General features: G+C 56.4%; 1 protein-coding gene across 5 annotated transcripts; it reads right to left on the bottom strand.

The window, feature by feature from the left end:
• Window positions 1-3,425: 3,425 nt before the first annotated feature.
• CUNH15orf39 (chromosome unknown C15orf39 homolog) lies at window positions 3,426-12,599 on the bottom strand. 5 transcript variants are annotated; one of them, XM_017817046.1, is made up of 6 exons: window positions 12,512-12,594; window positions 11,705-12,063; window positions 9,167-11,230; window positions 5,504-8,560; window positions 5,098-5,135; window positions 3,426-4,907 (listed from the first exon to the last, which is right to left on the bottom strand). In XM_017817046.1, exons 4-5 carry the CDS (start codon window positions 8,511-8,513, stop codon window positions 5,098-5,100), a joined length of 3,048 nt encoding a protein of 1,015 aa, XP_017672535.1. In that variant the 5' UTR covers window positions 8,514-8,560; window positions 9,167-11,230; window positions 11,705-12,063; window positions 12,512-12,594; the 3' UTR covers window positions 3,426-4,907. The 5 variants fall into 5 exon arrangements, with proteins under 5 accessions (XP_017672535.1, XP_017672537.1, XP_017672536.1 ...); XM_017817048.1 differs by having other exon boundaries at window positions 9,167-11,845; window positions 11,952-12,063; XM_017817047.1 differs by having other exon boundaries at window positions 5,102-5,135; window positions 9,167-12,063.
• Between the last annotated feature and the right edge of the window lie 950 nt (window positions 12,600-13,549).

Below are 13,549 nucleotides of genomic sequence, written 5' to 3'. Positions count from 1 at the left end.
CAGTAGCCTGACAGAGTTCAAGAAGTGTTGGGGCAATGCTCTCAGGCACATGGTGTGTGTCTTGGGGATGGTCCTGTGCAGGGCTAAGAATTGGACTCAATGATCCTTGTGGGTCCCTTCCAATCAGCATGTTCTATGATTCTGTGACCCCATAGCCCTCCCACACTCCTTAGCCCTCAGAGCCCCCATAGCTCTCCCTTATCTCGCAGTCCTCGCAAACTCCATAGCTCTCACAGCCCCCTTAACCCTTAGAGTCACTATCAAAGCCCTATTGTCCATATTTCAGCCCCACAGCCCCTGTCCCACCTCCACAGTCACTATCCAAGCCTTACAGTCCCTAATCCAGCCCTACAATGATTTAGGTTCTAGCTCCACAGTCCCTATCCCAACTGCAAAGTTCCTATCCCAGCCACAGTGAATTCAGCTCCAGCCCTACAGTCACCTTCCCAGCATAAAGCCCCTATCCCAGCTCCAGTAGCTATCCCAACCCCACAGACACTATCCCAACACCACAGTGATTCCATCTCCAGCCCCTCAAGCTTTATCTCACTGCCAGCTCTGCTTCAGCTTCAGATCTGCATCTTCCCACCACCAGGTGAAGCTGCTCCACAGTGGGATGGGGTGGGCACATCCAGCCTCCCAGAGATTCCAGCTGCTTCAAATGTGGTCTCCAGCATCCTTAACATCCTTAAAATGGCTTTACACAGGTCAGGATGTTGGGTGAAGGTAGAGCCTGGAATCCAAACTGGGCAGGTTTCCTGGCCTTTGACAGAAGTACAGGGAGGGCACTTGGCAGCAACAGCTCTGCTGTGGGAAAACCTTCACAGCTTTCCACTGGACTGGACAGACTGGGGCTCCAGTTGCCAGCTGAAGATGCTCCTTCCCCTACTGGTCCCTGATGACTGTCCAGATGAGATGGGAGTTAGTGGGAGCAGGAGCATCCCCCTGGAACAGAACCTCCCCTTGCACAACCACTGAGCCATTCCTGTGAGGGAGAGGAGACAGTGGGCAGCCCACCTTCCTTCTGGGAGTAGCTCTAAAGCCCCACCATCCTCACATCAACACCTCAAGAGAGGTCTTGAGTGGCTTCATCCAGAGCTTTAGACACTTTCAGACAGGCATCCCTTGGGATGATGATCCCAGGGAGGGAGCGTAGCCCCTCACAAGACCCATCTGGAGCATTTTCCTGGGCAAACCCTTCTCTCCAAACCAAACCTGCCCCTTCCTATCAGCTGCACACTCACATGAACTCAAGGATGTTTGCCTGCAAGAAGGTCTGGACGGCATCTGGTTTAGCTGGAAGAAAGAAGAACCTGGTAACTGAGCAGCTTTTCCAAGCTTCTCCATGTGAAGGGGAAACATACCAGGAGGTGGGCAATAAATAGAAGAGAGTCAGCTCAGTTTGCCCAGGGGAGGCCATGCTGGTACTCCAGGGAGTGCCAGCCCTCTGGGGGTGCCCATGGATGAGCCAGGATACCTAGAGCACCCATCCACATAGGAATAGCACCTGGGAGGAAATACCCCAGCACCAACACAGCATGCCATGGCCCTGCTGGCTGCCAGAGGTCAGGGGAGCCCAGTCCCACCTCAAACCAAGCTCTGGTGGAGCAGTGCCAGGGATTTACCCATCTCCACCATGCTCGGGTGGCAATAGATCTAGCAAGGGCTGATGCAGCCCACAGGCTTCTCACCCCAGCAGGGCTTGGGTCCTGCAGCAGCTTCCCTGCACCCCAAAATGCCAATCTCTCTCCCAACCAGCTCCAGCGCTCACCACCAGTCTCACGTTTCCCTCCAGCTCCCTGTAGCTCTCCGAGTTCCTGCTCCCCAGAGCTGGGGTGGGACTGACGCCCAGCAACTGGAATTGCAAAAGCAGCACGTGCATGGGCTGTGTGGGAGACGGGAGCCTGAAGGGGCAGGACACAGGGTTTTCATCCCTGTGGAGGCAGGTTTGCCCATCATCATCATTGGCTTGACCGAAGGCCTCCCCAGTGGCTGCAGGGAGATCTGGGGCTATAGAGGGGAGCTGGGAGGTGATGGAGCCACTGGACATGGACAGGGCATCAAGGGTCACTCCTGTGGGCTGAGCCAGGGTCTGGGAGCTGAGCTGGGAGCTGAGCTGGGAGCTGGCTACACATCCAGCTCCAGCAGAACTTGGCAGGTAGGATGGAGATGGCACACTGGTGGTGCCCAGCTTCGGAGTGATGCTCTGGAGCAGGGTTTGTGGAACTGGGGAGAGGCACAGAGCCTGGGCTGCCATGGGTGGGCTCTGGAGGTCCTGCTGGAATGGGTCCCACTGATGCTGTCCTGGACTTGCTGTGCCTGGATTCTTCTGCAGGGCAGCAGTGCCCAGAGGGTTTGGTGGTCCAACCCCTTGGCTTATCTTGAGAGCAGCCATGTGGAGAGGTACAGCAGATTTAGGCTGGGTCCCTCCAGCTCCTCCCGACAGCCCATCCCAGTGACTGCTCCATTCCCAGAGCAACCCACATACCAGAGCCAGGGCACCTTATTAAAATATCTTCCTTCTCTCCACCAGCTTCCTAGCTCAGGAAAGCCTGTGCCAAGCCTTGGCATCTCCCAGGAGGCTCCCAGGGCAGAGCAGGGTTGTAACCAGCCCTGGACTCAGACATTATCTCATTCTCTGCCCTAAACATCCACCTTGCTGCAATCAGTCTCCCCAAGGACAACCAAACTCACCAACCCACACACACCTGACAGCACCCAAGCCCTGGCTTTTATCTGATTTCCCAGGGGGATGTGCCTCCATTCCAGCTGCTCCCAATTAACACACAAACTCATTTGCAATCCCCCAGGTGAAGCTGGAGAGGTCTCAGCTTCCTTCTGCTCCTCATTAAGTCCTTGGCAGAGGAAGGAGGGTGTGTGCCTGCTCCTTTAGGCAGGATCATCCCGAAACCCTGATGATGCACCCCAAAACACCCTGTCTGGGGGGAGTGGGTTGTGGCAGTGGTGTTCCCCTGCTGAGCTCCAGTAATGTGGGCTGAAAAACGTGGTTGGGGCACCTGGCTTTTGGGATCAGGTAGATTCCATGCCTGAAGGAGGCTCACAAGGGGTAAGGTGTCTTGGGGGTCCCCACTGGATCAGCCCAGGGTGCATCCCTGAGCACCCCATGCTTTCCTGCCCAGTTTCTGGTGCTCAGACACTTCCACCAGCATCCTCTCCCCAGGCTGTCACCCTGGTTCTGGATGTCCCGCTCCCCTGGGTGATCTGTGATGGCACACTGGACACTGAATCCAGCCCCCTGATGATGGCACAGGGGGACTGGGCACATCACTTGTGGCTTCATGCAGGGAGAAGCAGGCAAGTGCGTCAGGTTGGGGATTTGGGGACCCTCCATCCCCAGAAAGGTCCTCTTGTGCCCACACTGGGAAGCAGAGACGGAATCACGGCGTGTCTGGAAACGAGCCAAACTCTTTTAATCAGGTTAAGAACCTCTTAGAATTGACATTCTTACAAAAAAATTAAATAAGGGGAAGGAACTTTCTTCCCTGCAATAAAAAGGTATAAAAATGACGTTATTAACAAATGATGCTTTCCCAATCACTGTGCACAGCCATGGCGTGGTGAGGGAGAGTGAGGAGAACAGCAGCATCCCCCCTTCCCTGTCCCATCCACAGCAAGTCCATCCCAATGGAAAACCACAGAAATCCCCCAACAGCAAACACGTCTTTTGGCTAAGTACAGTTTGGGTAGGTTTTTTTTCTTAGTTCAAAATAAATATTCCCTGTAGTGAAATAAAGAAATCCTAAGAATCCTTGTTTTGTTCCTCCATGCCCTGCAGTAGAGCTGGAGAAACACCTGAGTGATGAGTTGGCAAGGCCTCTGCTGTGCACCCTCCTGGACGAGGGGATGTTTGTATGTTCTGGTATGCCCATCAACCCTCTGGGATGGAAAAGATCCCTGCTTCCAAGGCCTGGGATGGAAAGAATCCCTGCTTCCAAGTCCTGGCAGCATGGCTCCTATGATCACCACATCTCCATTCAGGTGATCACTAAATGTGCATCTCCCGTGTTGTGTTCTCCACTAGAAGAGCATCTGGGACGTAAAGTAGTTTGGCTTTTCTTTAGGAGTCTTTAAATCTTTCTTGCAGCCTTTTAGTTGAAATAAAAAGACAAGTATAAATTACTGTATTTAAAGAAAAAAAACACCCAAAACACACGACCTGAAGGCAGCAGCTCCTTATAAAGGTAAATCCAGAACATTTGTAAAATGTCTTCATTTAAAACAAAAAAAATTAGCCCCGGGACTACAGAAGTCACGATTCCCTTGTGCTGATGTTGTGTAAGGTCTCTGTAGTACTTTAAAGATGAAAAACCAGAAGGAAGGTACATTTCTTGGGAATGGCATGGATAAAGCAGGAGAAGGGATTTAGAGGAGAGAGGAGGTAGGTAGGATGTTATCTTTGCAGTAGCCAGCCTTTTTCCAAGGCTGGGGATGGTGCTATGACCGTTTCCATGCTCCTCTTGCTCCAGATCCACTGGAACTCCAGCCAATTCCTCCCAGCTCACCAAGTCAGTCATGGATGGAGGTGGGAAATGCACTAAGAGATGACGTGTTCAAAGAAAAGTAGCTCCAGCTGCCACGAGGGGCTCGAGCCCATCCCTGCAGGGCCAGACACCACGCCAGCATCCCTGCGTGTGGTCCTGCATCACTAAGCTGTTCTCCACCCTGAGAACTGTCCTTGGAGGGTCCCCTGATGCTGGTGGGAACTGAGCACCTCCCCGTAGGGCTGCTGGTGATCTCAATATCCACAGCTCTGGAGATGAGGGACCTTCCTGTTCCCGTTCTCATTTAGCTGTTGTCCTTGGCACATTCCTTAGTGCCTCCTTTTTCTCTGATGTATCCATGGCTGTTCCTTTGCCATCAGCTTTCAGCGTCTGAGCCAGGATTACCTGGGAGAGGAAGGAGTGGTTAGGGAGGGTGGGATCTTCACCTTCACATCCCAAACATTCCCCGCTCCAACCTGACCCAGGGAGTGGAGCCTCTTCAGCCAGCTCAAATCCACAAAAATATACCTCCACCTCCACAAAATGACATATAAATCCCATAAATTCCTATAAAGCCACATGGAAGAAGAATTACCTACTTGGAAGGACGCTGGCTAGCTTGCGACCTCAAACCTGCAAGAAATAAAGTTGTTGGTAAAGGCCTTGAGCAGCAGCAGAAGGGTAGCTGGGTAGAGCAAAGAGGCCACCAGTTTGATGGGACAACCATAGGTGGCAGGTCTGGCACACTGCCCATGGCTGGGCAGAGGTGGCCTGGAGGTGACTTGACACCTCCTCGATATCCCCAGGATGACTTTTCCCCCTCCCAGCTCAAGCTTTTTCCCTCCACAACCTACAGGGAAAAGGTGGGCAGAATACACGGTAGGACAGGGATGCTGAGGCACCGGGGTGAGTGACAGATGCTCCCAAAAAAACAGCAGCATCTGAAAGGCAGGTGCAGCTGGAGCATCCCTGGGATTCACAGGAGATGCCGGGCTACCTACCGAGCTGCTGCCGGATGGCGTTGTGCCAGTGGAGGTTGAGCAGGTCTGGATAGATTTCAGGGAGCTGCTTGAGCGCCAGGAGCTTCAGCATGCGGGAGGTGCAGCTCTTCAACTCCAGGTCCCTCAGGTGCCTCTCCTCTGAGAGCGTGGTGGGACGCAGCTCCACCTTGTGCTTCTGCAGCACTAGGTCAACGGAGGTCCCAGGGAGCTTTGGGAAGAGTTTCTCCTTCACCACGTGGATGGGGATGAAGATGGCTCCTGCCCGGACGACGTGGGGGAAAGGGCAAGCGAACATGAAGGTCTCCAGCTGGGAGAGCAGGTTGGCAAGGAGCCTGGCCACGTCCTTGAAAGCCAGCCAGATCTCCTTGCCTTTCATGGGCTTCTGAGGAGTGGGAGCCTTGGAGTTGTTCTTGGACTTGGGCAGGGACTTGGGCATCTCTCCCAGCTCTTCTGCCAGCTCTGCCTTCTTCAGCCACTGCTGCAGGAGCTCTGGGGATGACTGTGACACTGACCCAGAAATCGTGTCACAGAGCCAGGTGTGCAGGGTGGCAAAGTACTGCCCAGAGGGGGTGTCTGGTGGGGGACTGACAAACTTCCTGGCCAGTGAGATCCCCTCCTCCCCTGGGGTGAGGGGGGCTTCGGGAAGTGGAGGCTGGGGAGGGTTTGGGCCTGAGATGGTGCTGGGCTGGGGGCCAGGTGGTGGGACTGGGGAGCTGCTGGATGGTGAGGAGGCTGGTGGGTTTGGTGTGGGGGTGCTGCTGGGTGGGCTGGGCTGGGGGGCCTGGGAGCTGCCATCCTGCTGGGGGGGCTCTGTGCTGGGCGTGAGGGACTGCAGGAGCTTGTATTTTTTGAACATGAAGGTGGCTGAGCTCTGGAAGTTGCTCCTGTCCCCAGAGCCCACCTCAAGCAGCTGGGGCTGGGCCCCCTCTCCCATTCCCACCTTGCCCCCGGTAGCCTCTTTCTCCTCCTCCTCCACATCCTCCTGGTCCAGCGTCCCCTCCACACAGCCAGTGAGCCCCTGGGTCTCCATGGCTTCCACCGGTCTCTTCTTCAAGCTGAGGTCCAGCACCATACCCTCACTGAGCAGCTCCCCAGCGCCCACTTCATCGAGGCTGCCCTCCTGAGACCCCAGCTCTTGGGACACAGGCTTTGGCTTTTTGGGGGCCCTCCTGTGACATCTTTCCCCTTGGCTCTGCACCACACCGCTGTCCGATCTCAGGCTGGACACCACCAAGGTATCTCTGAGGGAAGCAGGCTCCTGGCTGGGGCTCCTGTTTTGAGGTGGGGGGTCCCCCCACAGATGGTCCCTGCAGAAGAGGACATGGGCTGAGCCCTTGGCCCTCTCCAGGTACTCCTGGTAAGGTGCCAGGCTGAAGACATTGTGGATCACTGGCATCGGTGGAGAGGAAGAAAAAACTTTGGTGTCCCTCGGGTCTTCCACCCCCTTTGGGGGGGTTATGGATGAAGAAGGGGGGGCAAGCTCCTTGTTTGGATCCTTGACCTTGCAGTCATTTCCTTTCCCTGTGATGACAGGACACACTGGTCCCCCACACGGGGTGTCCTGTGGGGCTGGGCTGGTGTTCCTCCTCTCCAGGTATGGGGGCTCCTGCTCCCCTTGCCTGGGTTTCTCCCAGCTCCCTTCTCTTTTGGGAAATGTCTCCGTGAGCCCACTGGAGCCCCTGGACAGCTTCTCAGGGGTGCAGACAGGTTGGAAAGCGCTGCTGTGCCTTGGTGCCGCTCGCCACCGTGGACTTTCCGCCTCGTGCTGCTCACATCCCGGCTCCGGGGTGGCAAAGGAGGTGTGGAACACGGATTCATCGCCAGAGTTGAAGGTAAAACCAGGGTACCTGGGCAGCTGGACATCCCTTGGCAGCTCAGCATCCCTCAGCACCACCACTGGCTTGGAGGGACCAGCACCCGCTGCCCTCAGCACGTAGGGGTCCAAGGGGCTGGGAAAGTAGCTCCCTGGGGCTTGGGGTCTGAGGTAAGTGCCAGGAAAGGGCTTCCTGCTTTCCACAAAGCTGGAGCTGGGCAGGGCACTGGCCTCCCCCGCCCGGGGAGCCGGAGAGTGATAGAAGGGAGAAGCTCTGTGGGGAGACAGTGGGTAGTGGGGGGGTGGGTAGCAGATTTCTGGCCTCTCCGGGTTTGTCAGGCCAGTATCAGGCAGCTGGAGCTTGGGACAGGAGTCTGGGATGAGGCTGGGGACCTCTGGCACCTTATTCTGGCTGTGGGCAGTGGGACAGGTTGCTTCCAAGACCGGGGTGCTTGGGGGGGGCCTGTATTTATCAAAGGTGACATAGTAGTGGGATAAGGCACCGGGGGAGCCCAACTGCTCCTTGGCGGGCAGCACCAGGCTGGAAGGCAGCGGTGGGATGCTGGGCTCAGAGCAGGGACCCCTCCTGTGGGGCTCGCCAAGGTGGAGAGGGTGGGTGGCAGGGGGCAGAGCCCAGTTTGCCTCCCTTGGTGTCTGCTGCAGGCTCTCCACTCGTGTTCCCAGCGGCAGAGCCATCCTGGGGGCCAGGAAGCGGGCAGGGGCTCCATACACCGGCTTAGGGACTGCGAGTGGGGCCGCCTTGTTCACCGCCACCGGCTTCTTCACTGGTAAGGGGCATCTTGGGCTGTCCAACTTTTTCCTAGCCATCAGCTGCTCCTGCATCAGGCTGTCCTTGCCCTTCTGGGCGCCCAGGCTCTCCGATGGGTACAGCAGGAAGTCCACCAGAGACCCCTCGGCAGGCGCTGGCTGGCTCATGGCACCAGGGCCATAGTGTAGGTAGGTGGGTGCTGGGCTCCAGCGGGCCAGGGGCTGCTCAGGACCCTTGGAGCTCTGCAGTGGGCAGGCGAAGTAGGAGCCCTTGTAGTTGAAATGGTTTTCGGAACCAGGGTTGGGCACAGGGCTGGATTTGCCTTGGATTTTGCTGGACGGAAAGCTGGTGGTGGCCTCTGTCTCCAGCCGAGGTCGCTTGTTGAAAATCACGGGGTCCACAGAGTCCAAGACGTGTTTTGAGGCCATTTATACCTTGCTGCAGGTGTCCCGACAGGAGAGGTGAGCTGGCCTTCCTGAACAAGAGAGAGAATAAACCATGAGCAAATCAAGTCCCCACAGCCAGCACCCTGTGGTGGCACAGGATGACAGAGTCCTTCAGGAGCCCTCCAAAAGTCACCTTGCCTTCGTGCTGGCTGGAGAAAGAATGCTGGTTTTCATATGCACCCCATTTGTGATACTCAGGATCACACTGGAAAGCTAAAGCAGAGGAGGAGAGGTGTGGAAAACCCTGCTTGTCTCACAGCCAGCCTCTGCCAAGGGAAACAGGTATTGCTTCCCTTCTCCCATCCTCCCGATACCTGGCAGAGATCCTAAAAAAACCCACCCAACCCCAACTGAGATGCAGCATTTGATCATCAGGGTGGAAGTGTGGGATCTGGTCAGGCAGCCCTGTGTAAGCCAGGGTGGGAGCCCACAGCCAGTGGGGGGAATCCTGGGAGGCTGGCTGGGCATTTCTCCATCTGTCTCCTTGGAAAAGCCCTGGAAAGCTCTGACTGCTTTGGTTCCAAAGCCTCAATGAGTATCTGTTGCAGGCAGTGGGGAGCAAAGCTGGGTCAGCTCAGGTGAAGAGCCAGCAGACACAAACACAGAGTGCCCAAAATTCCCACCCCCAGTTTCACCTTTTAAAGTAATTTGAGGTTTCTCCCTCTGAGGCAGCAGTTCATCCTCTCCCTTAGGATGTCTTCTGACTTGGGGCTGCTGTGTGGTGGGTCTGGTCCACAGTGACAGGTGGTGAATGCCAGCAGGTGGAGCTGGCAGGCTATCCCACCATAGTCCTGCATCCTGGAGCATTCCAAGTATTCTCCCAGTATCACCTGGCATCACCCAGCACCTCCCCAGCACTGCCCAGCATCTCCTAAGCATCCCACTGAGACACATGAGCATCACAGGACTAAGGGCATCACAGGACCTTCACCCAGTACCCCCCAGCATCACCTGAACATCCTGTAAATCACCCAAGCAAGCCCCAAGACCCACCTGAGCATCACCGGCACAGCACCCTCCCAACATGGGCAAACATCCCCCCGTATTTCCCAGCACGGCCCAACATCCCCAAGCCCAGGGATGGACTCGCTGCAGCAGGATCTCCTCCATGTTATTTTTTTCCTTTTGTGACGAGAGTTAGTAGAGGAGCCAACGAGGAAATGGAGGAAAAGCACATGGAGATAAGACAAAAGCCACATCTACAGCAGGGGAAATGGAGCAGATAATGAGAAGACTTGTGGGGGGAGATAAGGGACCCGGTGGCGGTGGTGAAGCAGCTCTGCCTGGAAGGGAGCAGGGGATGATCTGCCTCTCCCCAACCCCAGCTCACCCCAAAAAAGCACAACTGAAGCTACACTCTCTGCTTATCTCTTCTGTTGGGTTTCTTATCCAAACTTCAACAATTTCTTACTTTCCAGTGAGGATGCTGCTTCCCTGGAATCCTCTGAAAACCCCCATCAGAGGGTCAGTGCTTCCTTTCTCACTTGCACCCTCGGAAGCAGCTCCCCCACATCGTTTCCAACAGCTTTATCCTCATGATAAATCCTCAGGGTCATTTCTAAGACACCCAGTACCAATTAAATTTGCCAGCACTTAGATCCAGGGAAAACAGCTCCCTTCAAATTGAAAAAAGCTCAGGGAAAATCCCAAACTGGGTTATTTTCCTTCCAAGAAGGATCTCTCAGGAGGCTGTTGTTTAAAGCCATCTCCCTAGGAGATGCTGCGTGGGAGAGAGATGCAGGCACGGGATTCCTTCCCAGCTGTGACAACGCCGAGGTTGGACAAGCCAGAACAGAAACCCAGGATCTTGTGACTCCTGACGTTTCCCCACTGCTTTTTCCCCTTTCCCCCAAACCCAAGGGATCTACAACCCCCACCCCCTGTGCGTGGGGACGTTGTGACACCAGCCCTGCCTTCACCCAGCTGATGCCACCGGGCATGATGCAACTGCCCTGTTTCACCCAGATCCGACTTCCAGCCTTGCTGGAGGGATGCCCCGCGGCCCGAGCCAGGCACTTGGAATCTCTGATGTCTCACGGGGTTAAGCTCATTAACCTCATTAGGGTGACGACACTCCTGGGCTCACTCTTTCCATGAAATCCACCGGGGCTTCGCTGAGGGGGTGCCATCCCTACATCTGCACCATCTCAAGAAAACAGCTCCAGTTTTGCTGTCACCACCAGCTTTTTCCCTCTGGGACTATCCCCTTTCAGCCGGTGGAGGTGGAGGAGGAGAGGGATAAGTGGGAATCAGGGCTGGGGGGATGCCCGAGTGAACCCAACAAATGCAGTCAGCAGTTCTGAAACCCCACAGCTGGGAAAAGCAGGACGTGGATTAAACACAACCCGTTATTCATCTTTTTTTAAAATGCTTTTTGATTTTTTTTTCCCCCCTTCCTCTTCTCGGGTTTGGTCAGGAGGGAGTAAAAGTAAAACCAAATGCAGAAAAACACGTGCTGCCCGAGCAGCAAAACCTCCCTGATAAGCTCCCACGGGCCTCAGAAAACTTTTATCTGCCACGTTTCGGGTGTCCAACGGGCACAGGAGGGCTTCTGTTCCCCCTCCCCGAGGCTCCTTGGCCTGCCAAGGCTGCTGGGAACACTGTAGACATCTCTTTTCTTCTCCGACAGCTCCCAACAATGCGTCCGTGTCTGTTATCAGCGGGGCAGTCAGGCGCAGCACACGGCTCCCCGGAATTTCCTGCCCAGGATGCGATGTCCTAAGTGGGAGCCTCTCACCGCAGTCTCCCGCCTCCTCCATCGCCACGTGATGCCAAGAAAAAGCCGCCAGCTCTCAGCCAGCCCGCAGGACTCGAGCAACAGACCCCCAAAAGCTCCTAAACCCGCTGGCACGAAGCATCCCCAGCCCCACGGAGCCACCCCCGAGGTGCCGCGGCGGAGGGTCGCTGGCGGGGGTGCAGTTCCCCGGGGTCCCCCCTCGACCAGCGGATTCTCCACCGGTAACGGGGCGCATTCCCGGCCGGCGGCAATCCCGGTTTCACAATCGCGGGGACTTTTGGGACCCAGCCGAGGAGGTTACTTCTCCCGTCTCTCCACCTTTCCCATCTCTCCTGCGGGTTTGGATGAGATCACCGGCAACGCTCCCACCCCCCGCTTTGATCATTCGGGGGAACAAACAAGAGGCCTCAGCGGTCCCGGCTGCCTCATTCCATACCTTGCCCCTCTTCCACAAAGTTTGCAGCTCCTGAGCTTCTCCCAGTTGGGCAAATGCCGAGTCAGAGCCTTCCCTTGGACCAAGCCAGCTGGTTTTTAAGGCAGTATCCTCATGGAATGCGTGCACCAAGCCATGGCTTGTCTGAGAATTAAGTTCAAAATCTCCAGGAATATTCACTTTCATATAAAAAAAAAAAAACAAACTTCACGGAGCATTGAGTAGCCGCCAGAAGGGCTCAATTCCTTACTATTTAGGGGATTAAAACACCTCCAAAACGCATCGATCCCGTTCCGAACCATCGATGTCACGTCCCAGGTTGGCCACGGTCAAGGCTGGGGGGCCCCGGTGCTCGCAGACCCCTGCCAGGACACGAGGTACGGATGCGGCGGGGGGGGCAGAGGTGGCCGTGTACGTCCTTCTGTCCCCTTCGCACACCCACGGCCACCCCTTTCGTGTGAGCAACGCTCCGGTGACCCCCAAAATAAGCCTCTCGCAGGAAGCTAAGCGCACTCACGCTGCGCATTAGCCGCATGATCCAAAGTGTCCATAAATGGGTAAAATCCCGGGATCCGGAGCCTGCAACCCGCTTTTCCCTGCACGGCTCAAGGAGAACCAGACGATCCCGAAGGCGGCGTGCGGGGAAGCGAGGGAGCCCTCCCCACCCTGTCCCAGGGCTTCACCCGCCGAGGGAAGCGCCAAAGCAAGCGGGGAGCTGGCTGGGGGTCCCCCCGCCCCCCCTGCCCCCCCACATCCCTCCGCTCTGTCCAGGCCCCTGCGGGACGCGCATCCCTCCGGCCCCTCGCTCACCTGCGGCTGCGGCGCGGTGCCTCTCCCGGAGCATCGCTGCGGGGCCGGGGGGGGGCTCGGCGGGCACGGAGGGGAGCGCTCGGCCGGCAGCCCGCGCTGTGCGGAGGAAGTGGGAGGAGGAGGAGGAGGGCTGGGTGTGCGTGTGGGCCGGCCGGAGGAGGGAAGGGGACGGGACGGGACGGGACGGGACGGGAGGGCGCGGCGCAGCCACACGTGCAGTCAGCCCGTGCGCTCGGAGCGGGGACCCCCTGGACAGGCACATCCCCCCCACACACCCGCAGCGGGGAGCCCCTGTAGGGCCGAGTCCCCGTTTCAGTAAGCCCCCCGGTGTGGAGGAGGAGCCGCACGGGGAGCCCACGCTGGGGGGGAGCCTCATTAAGAGGAGCTCTCATTGTATAGAGCCCCAATTAAGGAGATGCTCACTGCAGTTAGTCCATTAAGGGGACCCCCCATTAGGGAAGACAGCCAATAAGCCCCCCCCCCGCCCCTTACAAGCAGTCCCCATTATGAAGGGACCCTCATGATGGGGGCCCCCATTGCAGGCAGGCTCCATTAGAGAGGACCCCCACTAAGAGGGGACCCCCCTCAGTGCAGGTGTGGAAAATTAGGCAGAAGTAACAGTTAGTGGAACGTTGAGAGCTCGGGAACAAGTCGATGCGGCCCAATCCAGTTTAGTGGTTCTACCTTAGTAACAAAGTGTTCAAAAACATATTGCCCAATTTACATAACCAGGCCGAACAACTTCGTATGTAAGACTTTGCTGCTGAATCCGTATTCCCGGGTTAATAAATATGAGCCAGGTATGCATATCCCCATAAGCATCCCGGGCCATAGTCTGGCTTCGTAATAAAGTAATGCCTGCTTCTTAATACTACACTGGTGTTAAGGAGTTTTATTCCCGAATTTCAGCGATGCGGGCATCCCCATTAGGAAGTGACACACACACACACACACCCCCGCACTGGGGGGATCCCCTGATAAAGAGGAGCCCCCGTTACAGGGAGACCCCTCCTCACAGAGTTATGGGCACCCTCTCAG

Source organism: Lepidothrix coronata, unplaced genomic scaffold, assembly GCF_001604755.1.
Source record: "Lepidothrix coronata isolate B3197 unplaced genomic scaffold, Lepidothrix_coronata-1.0 Scaffold58, whole genome shotgun sequence".
Taxonomy (NCBI): domain Eukaryota; kingdom Metazoa; phylum Chordata; class Aves; order Passeriformes; family Pipridae; genus Lepidothrix; species Lepidothrix coronata.
The sequence above is the reverse complement of the archived record's forward strand: the minus strand, read 5'-3'. Positions and strand labels throughout refer to the sequence as shown.

Excerpts from the sequence above, each read along its gene's own strand:
- CUNH15orf39 (XM_017817049.1), bottom strand. The coding sequence starts at position 8,513 with ATGGCCTCAAAACACGTCTTGGACTCTGTGGACCCCGTGATTTTCAAC. Across the intron at positions 5,136-5,503 it reads CGCCATCCGGCAGCAGCTCG|GTTTGAGGTCGCAAGCTAGC; the intron begins GTAGGTAGCCCG and ends TATTTCTTGCAG.